Source organism: Myotis lucifugus, unplaced genomic scaffold, assembly GCF_000147115.1.
Source record: "Myotis lucifugus unplaced genomic scaffold, Myoluc2.0 scaffold_12, whole genome shotgun sequence".
Lineage (NCBI taxonomy): Eukaryota > Metazoa > Chordata > Mammalia > Chiroptera > Vespertilionidae > Myotis > Myotis lucifugus.
This window is the reverse complement of record NW_005871060.1, coordinates 4,838,139-4,860,432: the sequence shown is the minus strand read 5'-3', so window position 1 is coordinate 4,860,432 and position 22,294 is coordinate 4,838,139. Positions and strand designations below refer to the sequence as shown.

The window sequence follows — 22,294 nt, the reverse complement described above, 5'->3', positions numbered from 1 at the left end:
CTCTATGCGTGACAGGGAGAAGCTCCCCAACCCCCTGATCAGCCCTGCTCTGTGGGTGACAGGGGGCAGCACCCAAACCCCTGATCGGGCCTGCTCTGTGTGTGACAGGGTACGGAGCCCCAACCCCCCTGATGGGCCCTGCTCTGTGGGTGACAGGGGGCAGCGCCCCAACCCCCTGATCGGCCCATGCTCTGTACGTGACGGGGTGGCGCGGCAACCTCCCCATCGACCCTGCCTTGAGTGTGACGGGGCGGTGCCCCAACCCCCCAATCGGCCCTGCTCTGAGCCCGACCAGGGGCTGCACCTAGGGATTGGGCCTGCCCTCTGCCACCCGGGAGCGGGCCTAAGCCAGCATGTCGTTATTTCCCAAGGGGTCCCAGACTGTGAGAGGGCACAAGTGGGGCTGAGGGACACCCCTGCTGCCAGTGCACAAATTTTTGTGCACCGGGCCTCTAGTCTACACTAATAAAAAAGAAACATGCAAATTAACCATCACTCCGCTATACCCACAAGCCAAGCCCACCAGCCAATCAGGAACAAGTATGCAAATTAACCCAACTAAGATGGCAGCGGCCACGGAACTGGAGTGAGCAGGAGGCTTGGGTTGCCCCCGGTGATGGAGGAAGCCAAGGTTCCTGCCTGCCCTGGCTGGCCCTGGGCTCCGCTCAAGGCTACAAAGTTTCAATTATAGAAGATAAATAAATCCCAGATACCTGCCTCCAGCCGGCCGTGGCCTCCGCTCAAGGAGGGGCTGGGAGCCTGGGTTGCCTCTTCCAGCCAGACCTGGGCTCCGCTCAAGGCTACAAGGTTTCAATTATAGAAGATAAATAAATCTCAGATACCTGCTTCCAGCCCAAAAGAGAGGCTGGGAGCTTGGGTCGCCAGGGGGCGTGGCCAGCCTGAACATGGCCATCAGCCCCTCACCCAGGCTTGCCAGGCACCCCAGCGGGGACCCCCACAACCTGAAGGGGCTGTGGGCAGCCTGAAAATGGCCCTCAGCCCCTCACCCAGGCTGGCCAAACCCCCATGGGGTGAGGGTCCCCGCTGGGGGGCTTGGCCAGCCTGAAAACAGCCATCAGCCTCTCACCAAGGCTGGCCAGGCACCCCAGCGGGACCCCCACCCTGACCTGGGACACCCTTCAGGGCAAATCAGCAGGCCCCTACCTGTGCACCAGGCCTCTATTCTATATAATAAAAGGGTAATATGCAAATTAAGCCTAAAGCAGAACGACTGGGAATGACTGGTCACTATGACACACTGACCACCAGGGGGCAGACACTCAATGGAGGAGCTGCCCCCTGGTGGTCAGCGTGCTCCCACCGTGGGAGCTCTGCTCAGCCACAAGCCAGGCTGACAGCTGCCAGCACAGCGGTGGTGGTGGGAGCCTCTCCTGCCTCCTCAGCAGCGCTAAGAATGTCCAACTGCATCTTAGGCCTGCTCCCTGCTGGCAAGTGGACATCCCCGAGGGCTCCCGGGCTGCCAGAGGGATGTCTGACTGCCAGCTTAGGCCCAATCCCCCGGTAGCGGGCCTAAGCCAGCAGGTGGAAATCCCCCGAGGGGTCCCAGACTGCGAGAGGGCACAGGCTGGGCTGAGGGACCCCTCTCCGAGTGCACAAATTTTTGTGCACCGGGCCTCTAGTAAGAGATTATAAAGGGGTTATGTATAAAGTTCTGGAGCCAGACCTCTTGGGTTTGAATCTTCACTCTGCCCATTTGAGGGACCCCAGTTAAGTTACTTTACCTCTCTGAGCCTTCATTTCTCATTTATGAAATGAAGATACTATTAATATTGACTTTATAAGGTTGTCATAAGAACTCATTACTATATGCCAAATTTTTAGAACAGTGCCTAACATAATGAGCCATTATTACTTGAGAAGTTGGAATGGAGAAGTTTGGGTAATACTTATATGTACAGTATATTGAGAAGAGACCAGCCTGCATGCTTTGGTTCTAAATAAGGTGATGATTGCAAGATTTTAAGATAACTTTTTAGTAGTTCTCTGTGTTACAGTTCATTCAACAAACATTATTTGAACCCCTATGTATATGCCAGGAACATTAAGTTGGTAGTGGTAGAATCCAGGTTTGATATTTCTTTATTGAAATTCTTTTGTGGGGTAATTTTATGTTCATTGTTTTACTTTGTTGAAGCTTAATCTTGTTACTCTTCATAAATCAAAATGTGTTTTATTGTTTTTCAGAATGGATTAAAACTTCTTTCAAATGGGTCACAAACGATATTATTTCAGGAAGTTTCAGCAGGTGGCACTCTTCCATTAAATTGGTGGTGTAATTTTTTACTGCATTTATGGGTGATTATGTTGTCTTAAAGATAAGGTGTAATTCGTGAATGACTCTTGTTAGACTCCATTAGGCTCTTTTGTCTTTCCATCACCTGCCAAAACTTGATCATTTTATTTAACCTCCCAGAGAGGTTTTCCTTTTTCTACAGTAAACATTTTTTTTTCTGAAATGTACCTGGGTATAATAAAAATAGTACCTAGCTCATAGGTTTGTTGTGAGAATCAAGTATTATATGACAGCACCTGGCACATAGTAAGCACTATATATTTTGTAATATTGTTTGTGTTTTCATCACCAATATCGTCTTCTCATAACAATGCTGAAAGGTAGATATCTTTACTCTCATTATAGATGACAAAGAATGGACCTTGAAGTTTAATATACTGTAGTATCCAGTGTCATTTCACTTACTAGTGGCAGACATCAAACAGGAGGTCTGACTTTCTCCTTCATTATAGGAACCGTCCTCTTCTGTAAGGGCAACCTACAGATTCATATTAGTAAGTGAATATGTCACCTATAATACAGACTTCAGGCTAAGAAAATTTTGTTCTTGACACAAAATGCTATAGATGGTTACATATCTTTCTCTAGAATTATTTAGTTTTTTTAAGTGGAACCTTCAGTTCTAATTGCACCAGGAAAATAATGCCTGTGGTTTTTCTTTCCTATTTGGGCAAGATCGGGTAGCTACTCCTCTGTCTCTCGGAGTTATAAGGAAGATGTTAAACCCATTGTTTTAACCTCTGCACATCTGTTGCCTCGTGTGTAAAATAGGAATAATTATAATAGTGCATATTTTATATTTTTGAGGATTGAGTTTATACATATAAATCATTTTTTTAAATGTGTTTTTATTGATTTCAGAGAGGAAGGAAGAAGGAGAGAGAGATAGAACGTCAATGATGAGAGAGAATCATTGATTGGCTGCCTCCTGCAGGTCCCCTACTGGGAATTGAGCCCGAAACTTGGGCATGTGCCCTTGACCGGAATCGAACCTGGGGCTCTTTCGTCTGCAGACCGATGCTCTAGCCAATGAGCCTAACCAGGTAGGGCTACATATAAAGCATTTAGAACACTGCCGGGCATTTCACGAACATTCAGTAAATGTTAGTGGGGGGCTCAGAATGAGTTGCCCAAGTTGTGCCTCTGTGGTATGGGGATTACAGTATTTTAAGCTGAAGGTAATCGAGACTTTGCAAGGTCCAGAGAAACTTCTCCCTTTCCCTTAAATTTTAAATTGAGGGCCTTGTCTATAATAAAACAAGAATAACTTTTTATGACCTATTTAGAGGGCAGGACAAACATCTAACTACTGAACATCTGCTCTTCTCATCAATCTTTGAATTAACCCCTTCTAGAGTTCTTTTGAAAGCCCCAGAGTTCTTACCTCATTCCTTAGCTCAGGATGTCATATATACTTCATTTTACCGTCTGTCTCTGAACCTCTCATGTATGTGGGAGTCTCTGACTCTTTCATGTATGTGGAGTTCCTGTACATATGTATGTAATTAAATTTGGTTATTTTCTCTTGTTAACCTGTCCCATGTAGATTTAATTATTAGACTAGCCAAGAGAACCTGGAAGAGTAGAGGAAACTTTATTCCTCCTCCACAGTAGCTATCGTTATTCACTTCTGGACTGGCCATTTCTCACTTTTAGGCTTTCCTTGCCTTTTCTGCTGTGTGAGTTTAAGCCCCTTTTGGAAAAGCCTCTCTGAGTTCTTCCTATTCTCTCCCCAGTTAACTTGGGTGGCACTGTTTTATGCCTTTGTAGGACCCTGTGCTTGCCTTGTTGTTGAATTGTTCTGTTTTATGATTGTTTAACTGTGTTTCTTCCTTTTGATTTATAAGCTGTGAAAAGGCAGAAACCAGCTCTCAGTCACCATTGTATTTCCAGTTCCTAGCATAGCCCTGGCACGAAATACATGCTTTATAAAGATTTGCAAATGAATAAAACTTAATGAAGCTTAAACACGATTATAAGGACTTTGTCATTTGATCATTTCTGTATAGGCTCTTTTCTTTTTAAAAAAAATGTATTTTTATTGATTTTAGAAAGGGAGAGAGAGATAGAAACATCAACAATGAGAGAGAATCATTGATCGGCTGCCTCTCACATGCCCCTACTGGGGATCGAGCCCACAACCCGGCATGTGCCCTGACTGGGAATCAAACCATGACCTCCTAGTTCATAGGTGTACCCTCAACCCCTGAGCCACGCCGGCTGGCAGGATCTGATCTTTCTTTAATCACATGTCTTGTTTCTCTTATATTGCTAAATATGGAAGGAAAACTCAGAATTTGTCTTCAAAGTACCATATCTAAACATTTGTTGAAAGACTTTCTTTTGAAAGTAAGATAATTATTAAAGTTCATGTGTAAAATCTCTTATTCATATAACCCCTTATTTATGGTTTAACTTTCTGCGGTTTCAGTTACCCACGGTCAACTGTGGTCTGAAAATATCAAATAGAAAATTACAACCCTGGCCAGTGTGGATCAGTTGGTTGGGCACTGTCCCGTGTACCAAAGGGCTGCTGGTAATGCATGCATATGATACAAAATTCTGAAGGTACAAAAGTGTAGAGTGAAAACTAAGTCTCTCAGCCAACCAGTTCCTCCCCAAAGACAAGTTTCTAATATAGCCTTCCTGACATGGTTTATGAACATACTAACATTCAAATGTATGTATTTGTTTTATATGTGTGTGTGCATGTATACACACACACGTGTATTAAAAATTTTCAGGTTGTCCATAAGGGTTAGCCATTTTGTAACCTCATCAGAAATACATGGCAGTATTTGACTCTCCAGGTATATTGTCAGACTTTGCGTTTTGCCATTCTGATGGGTGAAAAATGTTACATCAATGTAATTTGAATATATATTTCTCAAAGTTTATTATCTTTTCATATGTATAAGCCATTTGTATTACTTTCTGAATAGTCCTTTATGATATGAGTTGCAAATTATATCCCCCCTGTATTTTAAAAAAATGTTTTTATTGATTTTTAGAGAGAAGGAAGGGAGAGGAGAGCGAGAGAAACATCTATGTGAGAGCATAACGTCTATTGCACACACCCCACTGGGGATCAAGCCTGCAACCAGGGCATGTGCACTGACCGGGAATTAGACCAGCAACCCTTTTGGATGCTCCAACCAACTGAGCCACACCGGCCAGGGCTATTGTCCCAGTTTTGTATTATTTTTGAGTTTGTGTTTTTTACTTTGGGATGTGGTGTTTAAAAATATGAAAACATTTAACCAACTTGAATTTGTACCTTTTTTGTCTTTTTATTTTTGCTTAGGAACATGGCTGTTGTATCTGCCATGTACCTGGAGCATTGGGTTGGCAGCGGAACCGGGCAGTTTTCCAGATTGGTACATGTTATCCCTCTTTGGCACTGGAGCTGTTCTGATGCGTGGAGCAGGCTGTACTATTAATGACATGTGGGACCGGGACTACGATAAAAAGGTAGTTTTGTCCTTGAAAGGAACAGAGAGGCGTCTCTAAATTCCGCAGAGTAATGTGCTGGCATCAGTTTTGAATGGCACATAAAGCAACAGGATCATTTAGTGTCCTCACTGAATTCAGCGTAAGAAGTGCTGATACCAGTTGAATGAATAGCTGGTATTACAAAATGCAGTATATGTCCTTTCTCAGCACAAGAGCAGCCATGAGGACAAGGTGTGTACTTCATTTTTAGAAAATAAATTAGGATTTAGAAGGCTAGGGTAAAGATGTTAGGAGTGAAGTGAAAAATCTGTCTGAACCTTTTCTCTAAAAGAAAAATCTGTTCGAACCTTTTCTGTAAAAGAACTGTCATCCCTTCCTTTGCAATATATGTCAGAGCAATAACAATTCCTATGTAAATCAAATCTTAATTTAAATGAACATAGGCAGCCTTGTTAGCATTTGCTATAATACTTCTTTTAAAAACATGATTTTATTCTTTTTTCTCCTCAGAAAAATAATGTTTATTCTGAAAAATTCATACAATACAGAAATAGAAAGGATAGGAAATACAATTCCTCCTTCTCTCCTCATAAAACATTAATGAGTACTTGGTGTGTGTGAGACACAGTGACAGCTTCTAGGATGGCATGGTTGAAAGACAACACTCCTGACCTCCCAGGCTAATAGTTATAATACAGCAGCACTATCATGAGAATGGTGTCCACAAGTGAACTTACTACCTTGGCCTAAGGGAGGAGGTCAGAGAGAACGTTCAGGGAGTGACCTTTGAACTGTGTCACAATAAGATGGAAAAAAAAAAAGGGGGTGGGCTGCAGGGTGAGTCACTCCAGGCAGAGGAAACAGTGGATACAGCATGGCAGGGAGATAAAGTACATTATGCTTGACAACTGCAATCATGGGGTTTGTGTGTGGCTGGAGGATATGATAGTGTCAGGCACTGCACAGTAATGGCCACTCGATGCCCCACAGATGCCTTGATCCGTGCCAGGAGATGCATTTGATTTGTGGGTTCACGTCCTGGTCAGTTTTCATTCTGCATACCCGTATGAATGAGGCATCTGTCATATGTCACTTCAGAATAATTCTTGACCATGTTTAGAGCAGCTAATATCCAAAAACTTTCAGAACCAATTTACAGCATGTAATGGTTGTGATGTTGGACTGAAAGTTTTGTAAGATGTTATCTTTGGGGGAACATGATAAGGGTACATGGGATCTCTATACTTTTTAAAATAAAGAGATTTTTAAAAAAAAAAAACTGCATGTGAATCTACAATTACAACAAAAGAAATAGTTAGAAAAATAATATATTTAAACCAACTTTTTCCATTTTTAAAAAAAATACATATTTTATTGATTTTTTTACAGAGAGGAGGGAGAAGGATAGAGAGTTAGAAACATCGATGAGAGAGAAACATCGATCAGCTGCCTCCTGCACACCCCCTACTGGGGATGTGCCTGCAACCAAGGTACATGCCCTTGACCGGAATCGAACCTGGGACCTTTCAGTCCGCAGGCCGACTCTCTATCCACTGAGCCAAACCGGTTAGGGCTCCATTTTTTAAATGAAGAAAATATGAACATTTTTATTTCCCCTTAAGTGATTTGCTTTCCCCCTAGATAAAAGGGAACTGATTAGGTATCCTACATCTCTCCATGCTATTTTCCTCTGATTAGAAGAATCCAGATTCTGTATTGACATGCAGCAAAGTGCTTAAGTGAGTGTCTTACAGCTATTGAGGTGGTTTTGCTAACATGGATTTTAAAATGTTACATGCATCTCTTTTAAAGGATGAGTTAGAAAACTTGGCCACATTGTAATGCTTACTTCACAGTTTCTTAAAGGCTGTATGTCATTAAGGATATGTTTATGGCTCCGGGTTTTAAGTGAATTGCCATTAGGTTATCTGGTTATTGATATAAATAATATATTTATCAACATTAGGTTGATAAACATTGAAATACTCTATTGATTTGGTTTTATAAGCTGTGAGCTCTCTGGTTTCATAAAAACCACACACAACATGTTTTGATCATCGTGTTACATAATTTTTAGTCTTGTCACTGAGTGCTGATCTTCAGCTTTCAAATGTAGGTAGGTAATTATAACTGCTGAAGGGCCAGTGTAATCATCGGTTAGTGTGGTCTGTGGGAGTGGACTGACTGTGTTACTGTGTTACCTGTGACTTTGGAAAGTTACTGAGCCTCTGCTTCAGTTTCCTAAAATTTAGAAATGGCAAGACCTTGTGAGTGGCTAAAACAGGATTCAGTGATGTGATGCATATGTAGCTCTTAGAATAGTGGCACATTGTCAATACTCAGATACTCGCTGGGAGAATCATAATATCCTGAAACAAATAGAGAACATAAATATTATTTCCAACTGAAACCATAGGGCCCAAAACAAGTTCTGGCACTTTAACCAAGACGAGTCATTACAGTTTGATAAACTGTTTATTGCAGAGTGAAACATGCTGTAAATTGGTTCTGCAAGTTTTTTCTGTAAAGAATAAGATAGTAAATATTTTAGGCTTTCTGGGCCATACTGTCTTTGTTGCAACTACTCTGTTGGAGCATAAAAGCAACCATGCACAATATGTAAACAAATGGGTATGTTTCTCTCAATAAAACTATTGGTGAGCACTGAAATTTGAATTTCTTATTTCCATGTGTCACAATACATTACTCTTTTTTAAAATTTATTTTCAACCACCTAAAAAAGTAAAAACCAGCCTTAGTTCATGGTCCATATAAAAACAAATAGTAGGCTGGATTTGGCCCACAGGCTATAGTTTGCTAACCCTTGATATAAATCATATGAAAATATGTTATATTAATAATAGTTAACAGTTATTGCATACTTATATGCCTCAAACACTGCATTTACTCTGTGAGGTAGGTGCTATTAATTACTTCTCTCCCTTTTCCCTCTTTCTGTTTTTCCTTTAACAGATAAGTAACTTAAGCCCAAGAGAGATTAAGTAATTTATCAAAATTCATACAGCCAGTAAGTGATAGAATTGGATTCAAATGCTGGGCTCTCTGATCTCAGATGCTGAGTTCTTTTAGCAATGTTGAAAATTTTGAATATGTTTTTTATTTGTGGTTCAATTTAAAATAATCACATTCATGATCTTTTGGAAAGAAAAGAACAAGTTAATATATATTATTTGTTCACATAATTTCTCTTTCTTTCACAGTGGATTTGCCCTTTATATTTGGGTGCAGCTAATATAAGATTACAGACCCATCCTAAATAACCTGGCAAAAACACTCCAACTTTCAAGCCTAGATTATCTGTCTTTTTTCTTCACATCTGACTTCTGATTGCAGTGCTTCCCACATGATATTAGTCTTATTTAACATGCACTGCAATTATTCCCCCTGAGAATTCATATTATTATTGTTCCTCTTTTCTCTATGGAAATTGAACATTCACTTGCTAATTACTAGATTAGGAAATCGCTTTGTTTTGTTTGCTTAGGGGTGGGGATGGGAGATAGAAAGGAGAATGAGTGGTGGGAAATTTTTGTTCTTTTCAAAGCTACTTTAAAATACCAACTTTTGATTCTTGGCAGTATTTCCAATGTTGATTTCACCTTTTATTCATATTTCTGCCTAAGTGCTTACCATGGACCAGTCTCTTGATGAAATGTTTAAATAAATGATTGAGCCATTGTGTGAGGCTAAGGTATCTATTTTTATGCACTAAGGTTACAAGAACAGCAACCCGCCCAATAGCTGCTGGAGACATTTCAACTTTTCAGTCCTTCGTTTTTCTCGGGGGACAGCTGACCCTGGCACTGGGGGTTCTTCTGTGTCTGAATTACTACAGGTATAGTAATGTGTTTTTCATAATCATGTATGAAATATCTCCTTTGAAATGGAGGAAATAGAAGTAAAATAAAATTGAAATATCTTTATCATAAAGCTGTTTATTGGCTACCTATTGAGCATCTGTAAGTTAGCAAGTATAAATAAATCACCGCACATTGTCAAATCAAGTATGTTTTCATCCAAAGGAATTAAGATAGATCAGCATTTAATTTATCCTGAACCACCTTTAGTACTTACACTGCATGTTCCTAAGGTTCGCAAGACACTTTATAGGTTTTCTAGATGCCTGAGTGTGTGTGTATATACTCATTTATACAGGGATGAGCAAAAGTAGGTTTAGAGTTGTTCACACGAGAAATAATACAATAATTAATAAATAATAATACAAGAATAAACTTCCATGTACTCACAATTGTAAACCTACTTTTGCCCACCCCTGCATAATTTTATTTCATTGTCTCTGAAGTCAATAGAAGCAGAAGTGGTTATAATTCAGTGTCTCTGAAGTAGATAGAAGCAGAAGTGGTTATACTCATTATGCAAAAAGAGGAAATGGTCTTTCTCAGAGTTAGGTTCCTAATCCATAATAGATGAAAAAAGTGGAAGGACTCGTTTCTGTGTCTCAAACACAGACAGGATTAAACTTCTGTGCATTAGATGGCTGTTTACAAAGTGCTTCAATAAGAGAGAAAAGAGGAGGTCACCAAACAAGCATTATTTTATGAAGACTAGACTTATTTATATATGTTGCCCTGCTAGTATCACTCACATGAAAACCTTGGAAGATTATTCCTGGAGGGGTGGTGTTAGGCGCCCTGTGAGGTACCTAAGAATGAATGTCTTACGTTATTATCCTTTCATAGGGGCTTTGTGACCTTATCCTCTTCCAGAGAAATAACACCCCATTGTATGTGGAGGAAGGGATATCTTGACTCTGATTCTCTGTTAGAACGTCTGTTTCTACCTGTCTTAATGTTTGAATATAAAATTTAGAGAGGCAGTAGCATAATGGTAATAAGTTGGACTTTGAGTCAACCTGCGTTAAGTTTGAATTCTAGCCCTGCTACTGACTAGCTGTATGACAATTACTTAATATCTCTCTCTCTCTCTCTCTCTCTCTCTCTCTCTCTCTATATATATATATATATATATATATATATATATATATATATATTATTGATTTCAGAGAGGAAGGGAGATGGAGAGAGAGAGATAGAAACATCAGTGATGAGAGAGAATCATTAATCGGCTGCCTTCTGCATGCCCCCTACTGGGGATTGAGCCCATACCTGGGCATGTGCCCTTGACTGGAATTGACCTGGGACCCTTCAGTCCGCAGGCTGATGCTCTATTCACTGAGCAAAACCAGCTAGGGCTACTTAATCTCTTTGAGCTTTAGTTTCCTCATCTGCAAAACAACAAGTGGAATTAAGCTATCTGCCTCTTAAGGTTGTGGTGATGATTATAATGAGTTAACATGTAAAGCAGTTAGAGCAGTGCCTAATACATGAAAGCACTACATGTGTTAGCTGTTGTTATTGTTTCTTTGTAACACTGAGAATATTTTTAATCGTACTTTATCCATATCAAAGTCCAGGAAGAAAATTTTACATAACAAAAAATATAATTTTTAAGATAATTTATTTTCCTAATTAGTGTTACTCTCATCTTATTTAGTGGTTTGTAAGAGATGGTGATGTTAATCTTTCTAACGGTTTTTCTTGATTTCAGTATAGCTCTTGGAGCAGCATCCCTACTTCTTGTCATCACCTATCCACTAATGAAAAGAATTACGTACTGGCCTCAGTTAGCCTTGGGTGAGCTTGAATTAACTGTAACTATTTCCTGTGATACCCCAAACTATACTTTTAGATATAATATCATACATGCATACATACATGTACAATGTGGCAGATGTCAAGTCAGTCATGAAATTTTCCAAACCAAGAATAGTTTTTCTTTTCTTTTCTTTTTTTTTTTTTTTTTCAAGAAAGAGAGGAAGGGGGAGAGAGAGAGAAACATTGATAGGTTGCTTCCCGTATGCACCCTGACTGGGGATAGAACCTGCAACCTAAGTATGTGTCCTGACCAGGAATCGAACCTGCGACCTTCTGGTGCATAAGACGATGCTCCAGCCAACTGAGCCACACCAGGCAGGGCAGATTTTCATATTTTAAAGAAGGACAATTAGCCATTTCTGTTGGCTAAAAAATCTTGAATATTTAATTTTCCGAAATGCTCTTTTAAAGACATAGGTATGTCATGAAGGAAAACATTAGCTGCCTTGAGCCTACCTCTCTCATTAGGTGGTTGATCTAGCTGCCCTTTGGGGACTGGAATAGAAAACACTCCGAGCAGGAGAACAGGGGTTTAAGTATGTGTGACAGCTCAGCTGCTTCTCGGGGATCCCTTTCTGTGAAGCTCTCCTTAGACTTCCTGGGGAAAAGTTATAGCCCTCTGGGCTCCCACAGCCCTCTGACAAGACACTTACTCATTTCAACAGCATCAATTCAACAAGAAGTATTGAGAGCCTCCTCTGTCTCCCCAGTAATAAATTGTAAATGCCTAAAGGATAAAGCATTCATTACATTTGAATGGCTCAGCATCTCACATAGCACTTGACACATCGCAGGAATTCAATAAATGTTTATTAGTAGAAAGAGAGGTAGATAGGAGGTAGTAAGTCAAAATCTTTTGCAAAAATATCTACTAGTCTTTTATTCCTAGAGTAATCTTAAAACTACTTTAGTTCTTTGAAATTTTTCCCCCCAGTAAAAAAAAAGAAGAACCTAAAGCTACTCCAGAAATTGATTTGAGGCTGACTGCAAAGTTGTGGTAGAATACTAATTTTTTCTAAGATCCTCTCATTCAATGTGTTTCTTTTTATTTAAAATATATATATAGGGCATTATATTCTCATCTGATCTGGGACTCCTTTGGTAAAAGGAGGATAAGCATTTCCTATCTATAAGATAATATTAAGAAAGCTGGTATATTTACTTCAGATATTTATTGAACTTCTAACTTTTACTTTGTGCCAGCAATCACACCAGGTACTAGGAAAATAAAAGTGACCTAAACACATTCACCGTCCTGATGGAGTCGGAGCAGGAGACAGTGATGAACAGAGCATTGCAGTGTAGCGTACTGGCACACACGAGGACTGCGGGCCCACAGGGGAGGCCCTGCGTCAGCTGAGAGAGTCCCAGTGGAAAAAGGGGACAAGGAGAAAAGGGTCTTCTGAGAAAAGACGTTTGGGACCCATAGAGTTTGAGGTGCCAGAGGGCCTTGCAGGTGGAGATGTCCCGCAGACAGTCCAGGGCTAATCTGAAGACTGAGAGGGCCTGCACAGAGACTCGGGAGTCGTCAGCATGAAATCCTCAGCGAGGAGGGCTTGTGGCATACACAAGGGTTCCTGTCTATACTCTTCTTTCTATACCTAGAGGGGAAGTAGAGTGATAATGGGAAGGTCACAGGATTTTAACTCAGGTCTAAGTCCAGACCCCAGCGTCTATTATTTATTGACTGTGCCAGGCACCTTACTAGGTAGGATAAATGTTCTCATGAAATCTATGTATCGGGGATGTTATTCTTTCTCTTAGCTATGTTATTTTCATTGTTTATTCGCCTGTCTGAACCTGTTTTCTTTTTTTAAAATGTAGCTAATAACTACCACAGAGAGCTGAGAGAATTTAAGAAAGAAACGTATTAGAAAACAGCATACACAGAAGCACTTAATACAAGCTGATGCTCCTCCCCCTCCCTTTGGAATTCGGAAGTCCAGTTAGACTTTTCCTCTCTCTGTTTCACTCCTTGTAGGGTTCACTTTTAATTGGGGAGCACTACTTGGATGGTCTGCTGTCAAGGGCTCCTGTGATCCATTTGTTTGCCTGCCTCTTTATTTTTCTGGAATCATGTGGACTCTAATATATGATACTATCTATGCCCACCAGGTAAAGAAACATCATTTTTCTTTAACTTAGTTTTTTTTTTAAAAAAACTTTAAGAACCAAACTAAAGGGAATGTATTTTTTTCTAAAAACATCATTCACACTTCCATGGTACCAACAAAATATGTCTATTTCATGTGCATGTATATTTACCAAAGAGATCAACTCGTTTATTTTATTTATAATAATTTAAATAGCATTTACTATATGCCAGGCACTGTTTTAAATACCTTGCAAACACTAATTTAACTCTCATAATAACCTGAGAGGAAGGCACTTTTATTATCCTTATTTTGCAGATGAGGAAACATGCCTGGGAAGTAATTTGTCTGTGTCACATAGTTAGTGGATGGCAGAGCTGAGATTCAAACCCAAACAACCCTCTCCTGCCCCTCTGTTGATGTCTCTAATCATTGCACCAGGTAGCTTCTTTACCTAGTATAGGTAATAAATGTTTTCCTAGATTTTTACCTATTTTTGTCATTAACGCGTTTTTTTTTTTAAATAATTTGTCTATTTTGGCCATTTCAGTTGTTTCTGAGTTTCTGCAATTAGAAACAGTATTGTTTTATTTACCAATGTCTTTATGACTGAGCTTTTCAGGTAAATTTTTAGGAGTGGTGTTACTTAAAGGACATAAATATTTTTATAGTTTTTGTATTGCCTTTTCATAAGTTTAATAAAAAAAAACCTTTTAAAAAATTTTCTGGGTTTATGTTCTTAATTTTTTTTTAATATATTTTATTGATTTTTTACAGAGAAGAAGGGAGAGGGATAGAGAGTTAGAAACATCGATGAGAGAGAAACATCGATCAGCTGCCTCCTGCACACCCCCCAGTGGGGGTGTGCCCGCAACCAAGGTACATGCCCTTGACCGGAATCGAACCTGGGACCCTTCAGTCCGCAGGCCGACGCTCTATCCACTGAGCCAAACCGGTTCGGCCTTAATTTTCCTTTTATGTTTATGATCTGTGAAAAGAGGGTTTCTCAGTATTTTTATGACTGTGTTCTCAATCATTTACTTAAAGAATATGTCATGATTTAATGAAATTTTGTTTCTGATATTTTAGTCTGGATTTCATCCTGCTTTCTTTCATTAACCCCTTCCCCTCACCACATTTGTATTATTATGAAAAAGTTGCCAGATCTTTAATCAGCCTGATTCCCTAAAGTGAAACTTAATAGTTTAGAGGAGATGCCTGTACTTTTTGCAATAAGATCTGGAACCAATGGTTAGGATAGCTGTACGCCAATTAGGTTAACTTCTTCAGTAAAACACCATATACTCATTGACACTTTGGTAGTCCACATAATTAAAGATACAGTTTTCACTGGAACCCCACACTCATTATTATTTGTATTTGGGACTCCAAAAAATAGCTGTCTGCCTGCAGGTGCCTGCAGAGTTCAGCGTGCAGCCTCTGATATCACAGGACCATAATTACAACAGCATATGGAAATGCTTGCGAATATGTTTGCTAGAGGAAACCAGCCAGCTAGATGGGAGTGTTTCATCAAAACCTTAAACAGAAAGGATATGATGGGAGAGGCTAGGAGTAAATTGAGTTAGAAGTGAAATGTGAATGGATGTTGTGTAGTAAGTGAGCAGTTTTTTACATTTGTGATTTCAACAATATTGAAACTAAAATGTAAGAAAATTATTAAAACTTGAGAACTCTTTAATAAGGAGGAGCTCTATAAAGAATTTGAGTTGAGTTTTACTTTTGATGTAGTAAAAGTGTAGTTAAAAGTCAATAGGGGGAAAAATGTCAATAGGGTTATAAGAAGTACAGTGACATGTAGAAATAGAGCTGGAAGAGAATTTCAGCAGTAACATTTAACTTTGACTTGGCTGCACATTCATTACTGATCATCCCATCTTCTGAGTTACTCATCTTTCACAGCTCATAGTGTATCTTTATGGTTATACTAGAGCAGTGGTTCTCAACCTTCTGGCCCTTTAAATACAGTTCCTCATGTTGTGACCCAACCATAACATTATTTTCATTGCTACTTCATAACTGTAATGTTGCTATTGTTACGAATCGTAATGTAAATATCTGATATGCAGGATGGTCTTAGGCGACCCCTGTGAAAGCGTCGTTCAACCACCAAAGGGGTCTCGACCCACAGGTTGAGAACCGCTGTACTAGAGGCTCAGTGCATGAATTTGTGCACTGGTGGGGTCTGGCCAGCCCGCCCCAATCGGGGCTTATTGAGCCGGTGGGTGGGGGGGTAGGAGACACGGGAGGTTGGCTGGCCAGCCCTGCCCCTGATCAGGGGCGGGGGGTGAGGGGGCTGACAGGGGGAGGGGCCGTTGGCCCACCCTGCCCCCTGGTCAAACTCCCAAAAGGGACAATTTGCATATTAGCCTTTTATTATATAGGATATAACTGTTCTTTAAAAGACAGTGTCCCCTGGAATTAGGTAGCAGTGATTGCACAACCTTATGAATATACTAAAATCACTGAATTGTACACTTCAAAATGGTGAATTTTATGGTATGTCAGTAAAAGACAATTTCTTATTACTTTTTGATGTTAGGACAAGAGAGATGATGCTCTGATTGGCGTGAAGTCCACAGCACTGAGGTTTCGTGAAAACACCAAGCAATGGCTTAGTGGCTTCAGTGTAGCGATGCTGGGGGCGCTGAGCCTGGTGGGCGTGAACACTGGTCAGACCGTGCCCTACTACACTGCTCTGGCTGCTGTCGCAGCCCATCTGACTCACCAGGTTTGACCACCTTATTTTTTCCCCTCATTCTTCCTTGCTATAAATTATAAATATTTAAATGAAACAGCCTCTGTGTTTACCAAGTAAGGTACTTCTTGCACTGCTTTGAACTGGCTTGAATCACCCCCTCCCCTGCCCCATCTTACCATATAAAAGAGTTATATTATTTTAAAGAGATAATCTAAAACTAAATGTAGATCTTTCCCCCTCTGATTTTTCGGGAATTAATTCTGGAAAATTTCAGCAATATCTGAAGGTTGTGGGTTGAATTGAATTACTCTGAAAGCAACTAATCAATACAACTTCACTTTAAAATGTGGGCTTCTGGTGATGCTTAGTAAACTGATTAGTCATAGGTTTAGATTCCCTGGTATAGAGACCAAGGCTGGATATGTCATGAAATTATAACATGTCAGAATTCTGCCTAGATAATAGGAAACTGTCATTTCAGGATATGTCCCCAGCACCCTTGCCCCTACAAGCTGATATTGTGAATCTATTTTATTGACTTGTGTAAAATGAATGAACTAAATCTAATTTTAATTAATAGGTTGATGCAAAAATACAGTCCATTAACAACCAGTGTTTTCTGTTATTTTCTTTGAACAGAAGTTAGTGAACCTATATTTAGATGATCTGTTTCGTATAGATTATTGCAAGTTATTTTTCAGGGTAAGCAAAACTTACAGAACATGGCGTGAAGGAAACTAAAATCCGATGTCTATAAAGGAAACCCTATGCTGCATCCCCTTCATTGTTTTTCTCACTAGGAAAGCTAAAACATACGAATTGGTGATTCTCCAGGATTCTCAGATCTCATTGTTTTCTTCCTTAGAATTTTCCAGCATCCTCTTTTGGTCATAACTCAGCTCCACAGGATTGTCTGGTCAGGGTAATAGAGATTGAGCACTATTTAGGCACCTGGATATCAGTGGAGAAAGGCAAAAAATCATGAGGACTATCACAAATGTTATAACAAATATTTGGAACTCACTTTATAGTCTCAATTACATTTGTGGTCCTCTCTCCAGTCTCTGACACAATATTTTAGGATGGACATAGCCTTCCAGTATTTGAGAAGAAAGGAAATCACGATGATTTTAAGTCTGCAGGCCACAATAACCAGAGTTGGGAGGATGCTGATGCTTAAGCCTAGGAAAGAGGAAGACAGGGACATGAGACTTTGCTGATACAGCTGCAGGACTGCCATAGAGAATAGGAGTATTACTGTCTTAGGTCACCAACTACAAATCTAGGTTACTAGGATTCCCTTCTCTTTGTGGGGATGGGAGGGAGATTTACACATGGATGGGGGGTATTTTTATACTATCTAATAATAGACAAACATGGTAATTGACCGTACCTTTGCTACACCTCCCATTGGCTAATCAACGCAATATGCAGATTAACCGCCAACAAAGATGGCGGCTAATTTGCATACTGCAGGCAGGGTGGGACCGCACGAGCTGGTGCAAGCCGCCATCCAGGCCCCCGTGTGTGACCCCCAGAAGCCGCCTGCCTGCCATCCGGGACCTGGATCTCCCCCCCCCCCCCAACCCCCGAGTGCACAAATTTTTGTGCACCGGGCCTCTAGTTATAAATAAATGGGAAGGCTCACTACAGGCATTTAGTGGGTGAGGACCAGGTATATTAAATATCTTTCAGCGCACTAGACAGCCCTACACAATAGAGTTGTCCTGCCCAAATGTGACTTGTTCTCTGTTGAGAAACATTTTTCTGAAGAATAAAGCTAGAAATGGAGGGTAGGAGCTATAGGAAGCAGATTTTAGATCAATCGGTAGAAGGAAGAATTTTCTAAATAGAGCTGACAATAGCATGGGTTGCTTCTCAAAGCATTCACACACCATAATGGGGAAGTTTTTAGGATGCAGCTTAGATGATACCCCGTGATATGGTAGATCTGTCTACATTGGGGCACTGTTTGGGGTGCATTAAGGGCTTCCCATTGCTTACAGTTATGTAGCAGAGTGCTGATACCTTCTCCAATGATGTGTTTGTGATGCCAGAAAGTCCATACTGGTACTAATGCAGCATTGTGTTCTTTTACAGATTTACACTCTAGACATCCACAGACCTGAGGATTGTTGGGATAAATTTGCCTCCAACCGAACAATAGGACTAATCATTTTTTTAGGGATTGTCCTCGGGAACTTGTGGAAAGAAAAGAAGACAGATGAAACAAAGAAAAATACAGATAGTAGAACAGAAAATTAGCAATTGAAGTTTCTCTAGGAATTTTTTAATTAGACTTTTACAAAACACTCAGGTCTTGTTGCTGCATAATTAGATTTGAATAAGAGTTTTACATTATATGTTAGAGAATTAAGAATCAGAAGATGAAGACCAAGCATATTTGCCTGGATTTTAGTTCAGCTATTTACCAGCAAAATTCGTCCTCTGTCACAGAAACCTGAGACTCATCAGGATTTGAGATGATCTTGAGTATTTAAGTTGACGCATTCTTCTCCTTATAATTCTCATCTGTGGTCATGGGAGTTGTATGAGTTTAGGACTTTAAAAGAAACTTGACATGTATCTCACCTAAATGTCTGCAAGAAAAATGGACTCTTTTTTAGGGGAAAATTAAAACTGCCACGGAAAGTTGGGGCTTACTGTTCTTTATTTTGACCTTTCCTCACTGTCAAAAGCTGTAATTCAGAAAACCATTCTATTTTTTATATTTTAGGAGAATTTCAGTAAATAATTTGTTTTTTTTCCTGCTATATCCATACATACTGCTGTTGTTAATAAAAACCTATGTTCATTTAGATCAGGTCTCTGTGTGCAGCCATAGTGATCAGAATGGGCAGACAGGCAATCACCAGGGACAAGTTTAATTTCTATTTGTTTTGTTTTTATCTGATTATAACTTACAGGATAGTGGCATATTGGTTAAGGTTACTGTTCCTTTATCCCTTCAGAATGTTCTAACACAGCTGCCGAGTGATGTTTTGCAACCCATGTAAAATGTCTTTCCTCTGCTCAGAACCCTCCAGGATCTTCACGGGACACTCAGTACAAACTAAAGTCCTACTCCCTGCCAGGCCTCCATGATCTGGCCTTGCCTGTGACTACTCTCCTCACACTCCTTTTCAGCTTCTCTGGCCTCCTCACTGTCCCTCATCAGGCTGGGCAGACTCCGACCCAAGGGCCTTTGCATTTACAGTTCCTTTGCCTGCAATGCTCTGCTTGAATTATGTCTTTGTCCTTCACTGCAGGGCTTTTCCTAAATATTACCTCCTTGAAAAGGCTTTTCCTAGCCACTGACTAAAATGGCATATACAAATATTACCTACACCTCCTATCCCCTTGCTCTTTATTGTTTTTTTTTCTTTAGAACTTATCACCATCAACCTAAAATGTGGTTTACTTATTTAAGTGGCTCTCATGGACAATGGGGTATTATGGGGAGGCAGTCATTTGTGTATGTTAGTTGTGGGCAGCAATAAAAGCTGAATTGCATGATGACGATGCAGCAGACACAGAACACTCATCAGACACTGATAAATGGGCAGAGGGAAATGTAGTGAACTGTTTATTCAGCAAACACTGAGAGAGTGGCTAGCCTGCAATGGGAAGCCCTTAATGCATCCCAATGGTTCCTCAATGTAGACAGATCTACCAGATCCCTGGGTATCATCTAAGCTGCGTCCTAAATACTTCCCCGTGACAGAGCAACTGTAATAGTACTCGGCTATAGCAGCAATGCATTGAAGAGGGGGAATAGAAACATACCTTACCTTTAGAGAAAGGGAGGGACCCCATTTATTAACACGAGTGGACTCGGGGAATAATTTCCAAATCAGAGTGAAGAAACATGCAGAGAGCCTGTGTGTGTGTGTGTGTGTGTGTGTGTGTATGTATGTGTGTGTATCCCGCTGGGGTCTTTGTCTTGCAGATATGCCCCTGGCCCTGCAGGAGGGCCCCCAGGTATCCGGCCACATCCGATTGTCCATCCTGGCACCAGCATAACAACCCTCCCTCCCAGGGCAGTGCATTGTTCACAGTTCCATGGCCTCTGCATTTAGATAAGTTCTGCAAGACCAGTTTCCTCCTCAAAAAGAATGATTCTAGTGAGGACTGGCTACAGAATTTGCCAAAAATCTATGTAATCTGTTCAGGTTGGCTACATAATTTTCAGATCATCCTATATTTTAAAATGTTAACCTATTAGCACTGATTCCAATTAGAGGAGGTAAAATGCAATATGTTTCCATTTTATTTCATTTTTCTAAGTAAGTTGACAGAAGTTGATATGGAACAAATTTTAGAATTGATAAAACTCCCACAGCCATTTGTGATAAATGGGGACAGGAGAATATAGTTAAAAATTCATAGATTTGCTTGCTGTCAAAAAGCTACTTAAATTTTGTTGAATTATTTTAATTCCTTTTAATTTCTCCTAGGTAGAAAGGCTGAAAAAGTAAAATAAATGGGTAAGTGGCAGGTGGCAGGGGGATGTGGTGAAGTACATTATTAGCCTCTAAAATCATGGACATAAAACAATTCAGGGCGGCAAAGAAGTGCAACCGTCATCAATCTAGTATCAGGGTTGTCTATCACACAGTCATGAGGGGTATTGTAGCTTAAGATGGGTGACACCAGTCATCTCTTGGGAGATTCGCTCCATGAAGAGAGCCCCTGCCCAGTCTTCTGTGGCAGAGTCGTCCTGAGGTTGTAAGTTTATGGTGGGGATGGAGGTTGGGTGGGGCCACAGAAAATCTGGCTGGAGTCTGAAAATTGTGACACACACTGCCTCTCCCTCTACGTGGTTTTCTTTGCTAAATTGCTCTTTGGTTCTAGATTGCAAAGGCCTCCAGAGCCAGGCCACACCCTACTATTTCCCCCAAATCAACATGCACTCTTGCCCTTGGGCTGGTCCCTTCACTGCCCCTGGCCACACCCCTCTGCCCCGCTCCGTCACCACAACGCCTGACAGCCATTAGGAAGGATGGCGAGAGCCTGACTTGGAGCAGACACGCCTGCGTGTGCATCTGCATCGTCCCTCTCAGCTGCGGACCTCAGGCAAGTGACAAACCACCCTCCATCACCACATTCTCTTTCACCTGCCAAATTTGGGCTGTGTTGTGAGGATTAAACGAGGCTATCATATTAAAGCCTGTGATGGGCTGAATTGTATTGCCCCCAAATTCACATATTAAAGTCCTAATCCCCCAGTAACTCAGAATGTAACTACTTGGTGATAAGGTCTTTAAGGAGGTTATTAAGTTTAAATGTCATTAGAGTGAGCCCTAATCCATTATAACTGGTGTCCTTATAAGAGGAAATCTGGACACACACAGAGACACTACACACTGAATGCACAGGGAGAAGTCCAACTGCAACCCTGATAAGGTGTGGCCTGACTCTGGAGGCCTTTACAATCTAGAAACCAACCCTGCCAACACCTTGATCTCAGATTTCCGGCCTCAAGAACTGTGAGGAAATAACCTGTTGTTTAAGCCACCCAGTCCATGGTGCTTTGTTACGGCAGCCCTGGCGGGCTTAATATAAATATGAAGTCCTAGTACTAAACCTGGCACACAAAAGATTACAAGTGGAGTTCACTAGGAAGTTCTCACTTTTCCACACCAATCCTACCTTTCTTTCCTAAAGGAGCACAAGTTTTATCCCTGACAGCAGGCAGGCTGAACAAAAACCTCCAAAGATGTCCATGCCCTAGTCCCCAGAACCAGTAACTACATTACCTTCTGTGGTAAGAGGGCACTGCAGATGTGATTGAGAAGGATTTGAGGTAGGGACGGGAGTCTGGTTTATCCAGGGTGCAAAGGAATCACGGGGTCTTTATAAAAGGGAGGCAAGAAGGTCAAAGTCACTAGTAGGAGATGTGACAATGGAAGCAGGAAGTTAGAGTGATACAAGGAAGGGGTCAGGAGCCAAGGAATGCAAGTAGCCTTTAGAAGCTGAGAAAAACGACACATTTCCTCGTAGAGCCTCTAAGAGA

General features: G+C 40.7%; 1 protein-coding gene across 1 annotated transcript in view; it reads left to right on the top strand.

Annotated features, from left to right (window-relative positions):
- The window catches only part of COQ2 (coenzyme Q2, polyprenyltransferase), a 22,907-nt gene extending 3,810 nt beyond the window's left edge, over nt 1-19,097 (top strand). The window contains exons 2-7 of the mRNA XM_014452011.1: nt 5,619-5,785; nt 9,502-9,623; nt 11,357-11,442; nt 13,445-13,578; nt 16,120-16,308; nt 18,379-19,097. Coding sequence (XP_014307497.1) covers nt 5,619-5,785; nt 9,502-9,623; nt 11,357-11,442; nt 13,445-13,578; nt 16,120-16,308; nt 18,379-18,543 — 863 coding nt within the window. The 3' untranslated portion in view covers nt 18,544-19,097. The remainder of the gene's footprint in view (nt 1-5,618; nt 5,786-9,501; nt 9,624-11,356; nt 11,443-13,444; nt 13,579-16,119; nt 16,309-18,378) is intronic.
- The last annotated feature ends 3,197 nt before the right edge of the window (nt 19,098-22,294 follow it).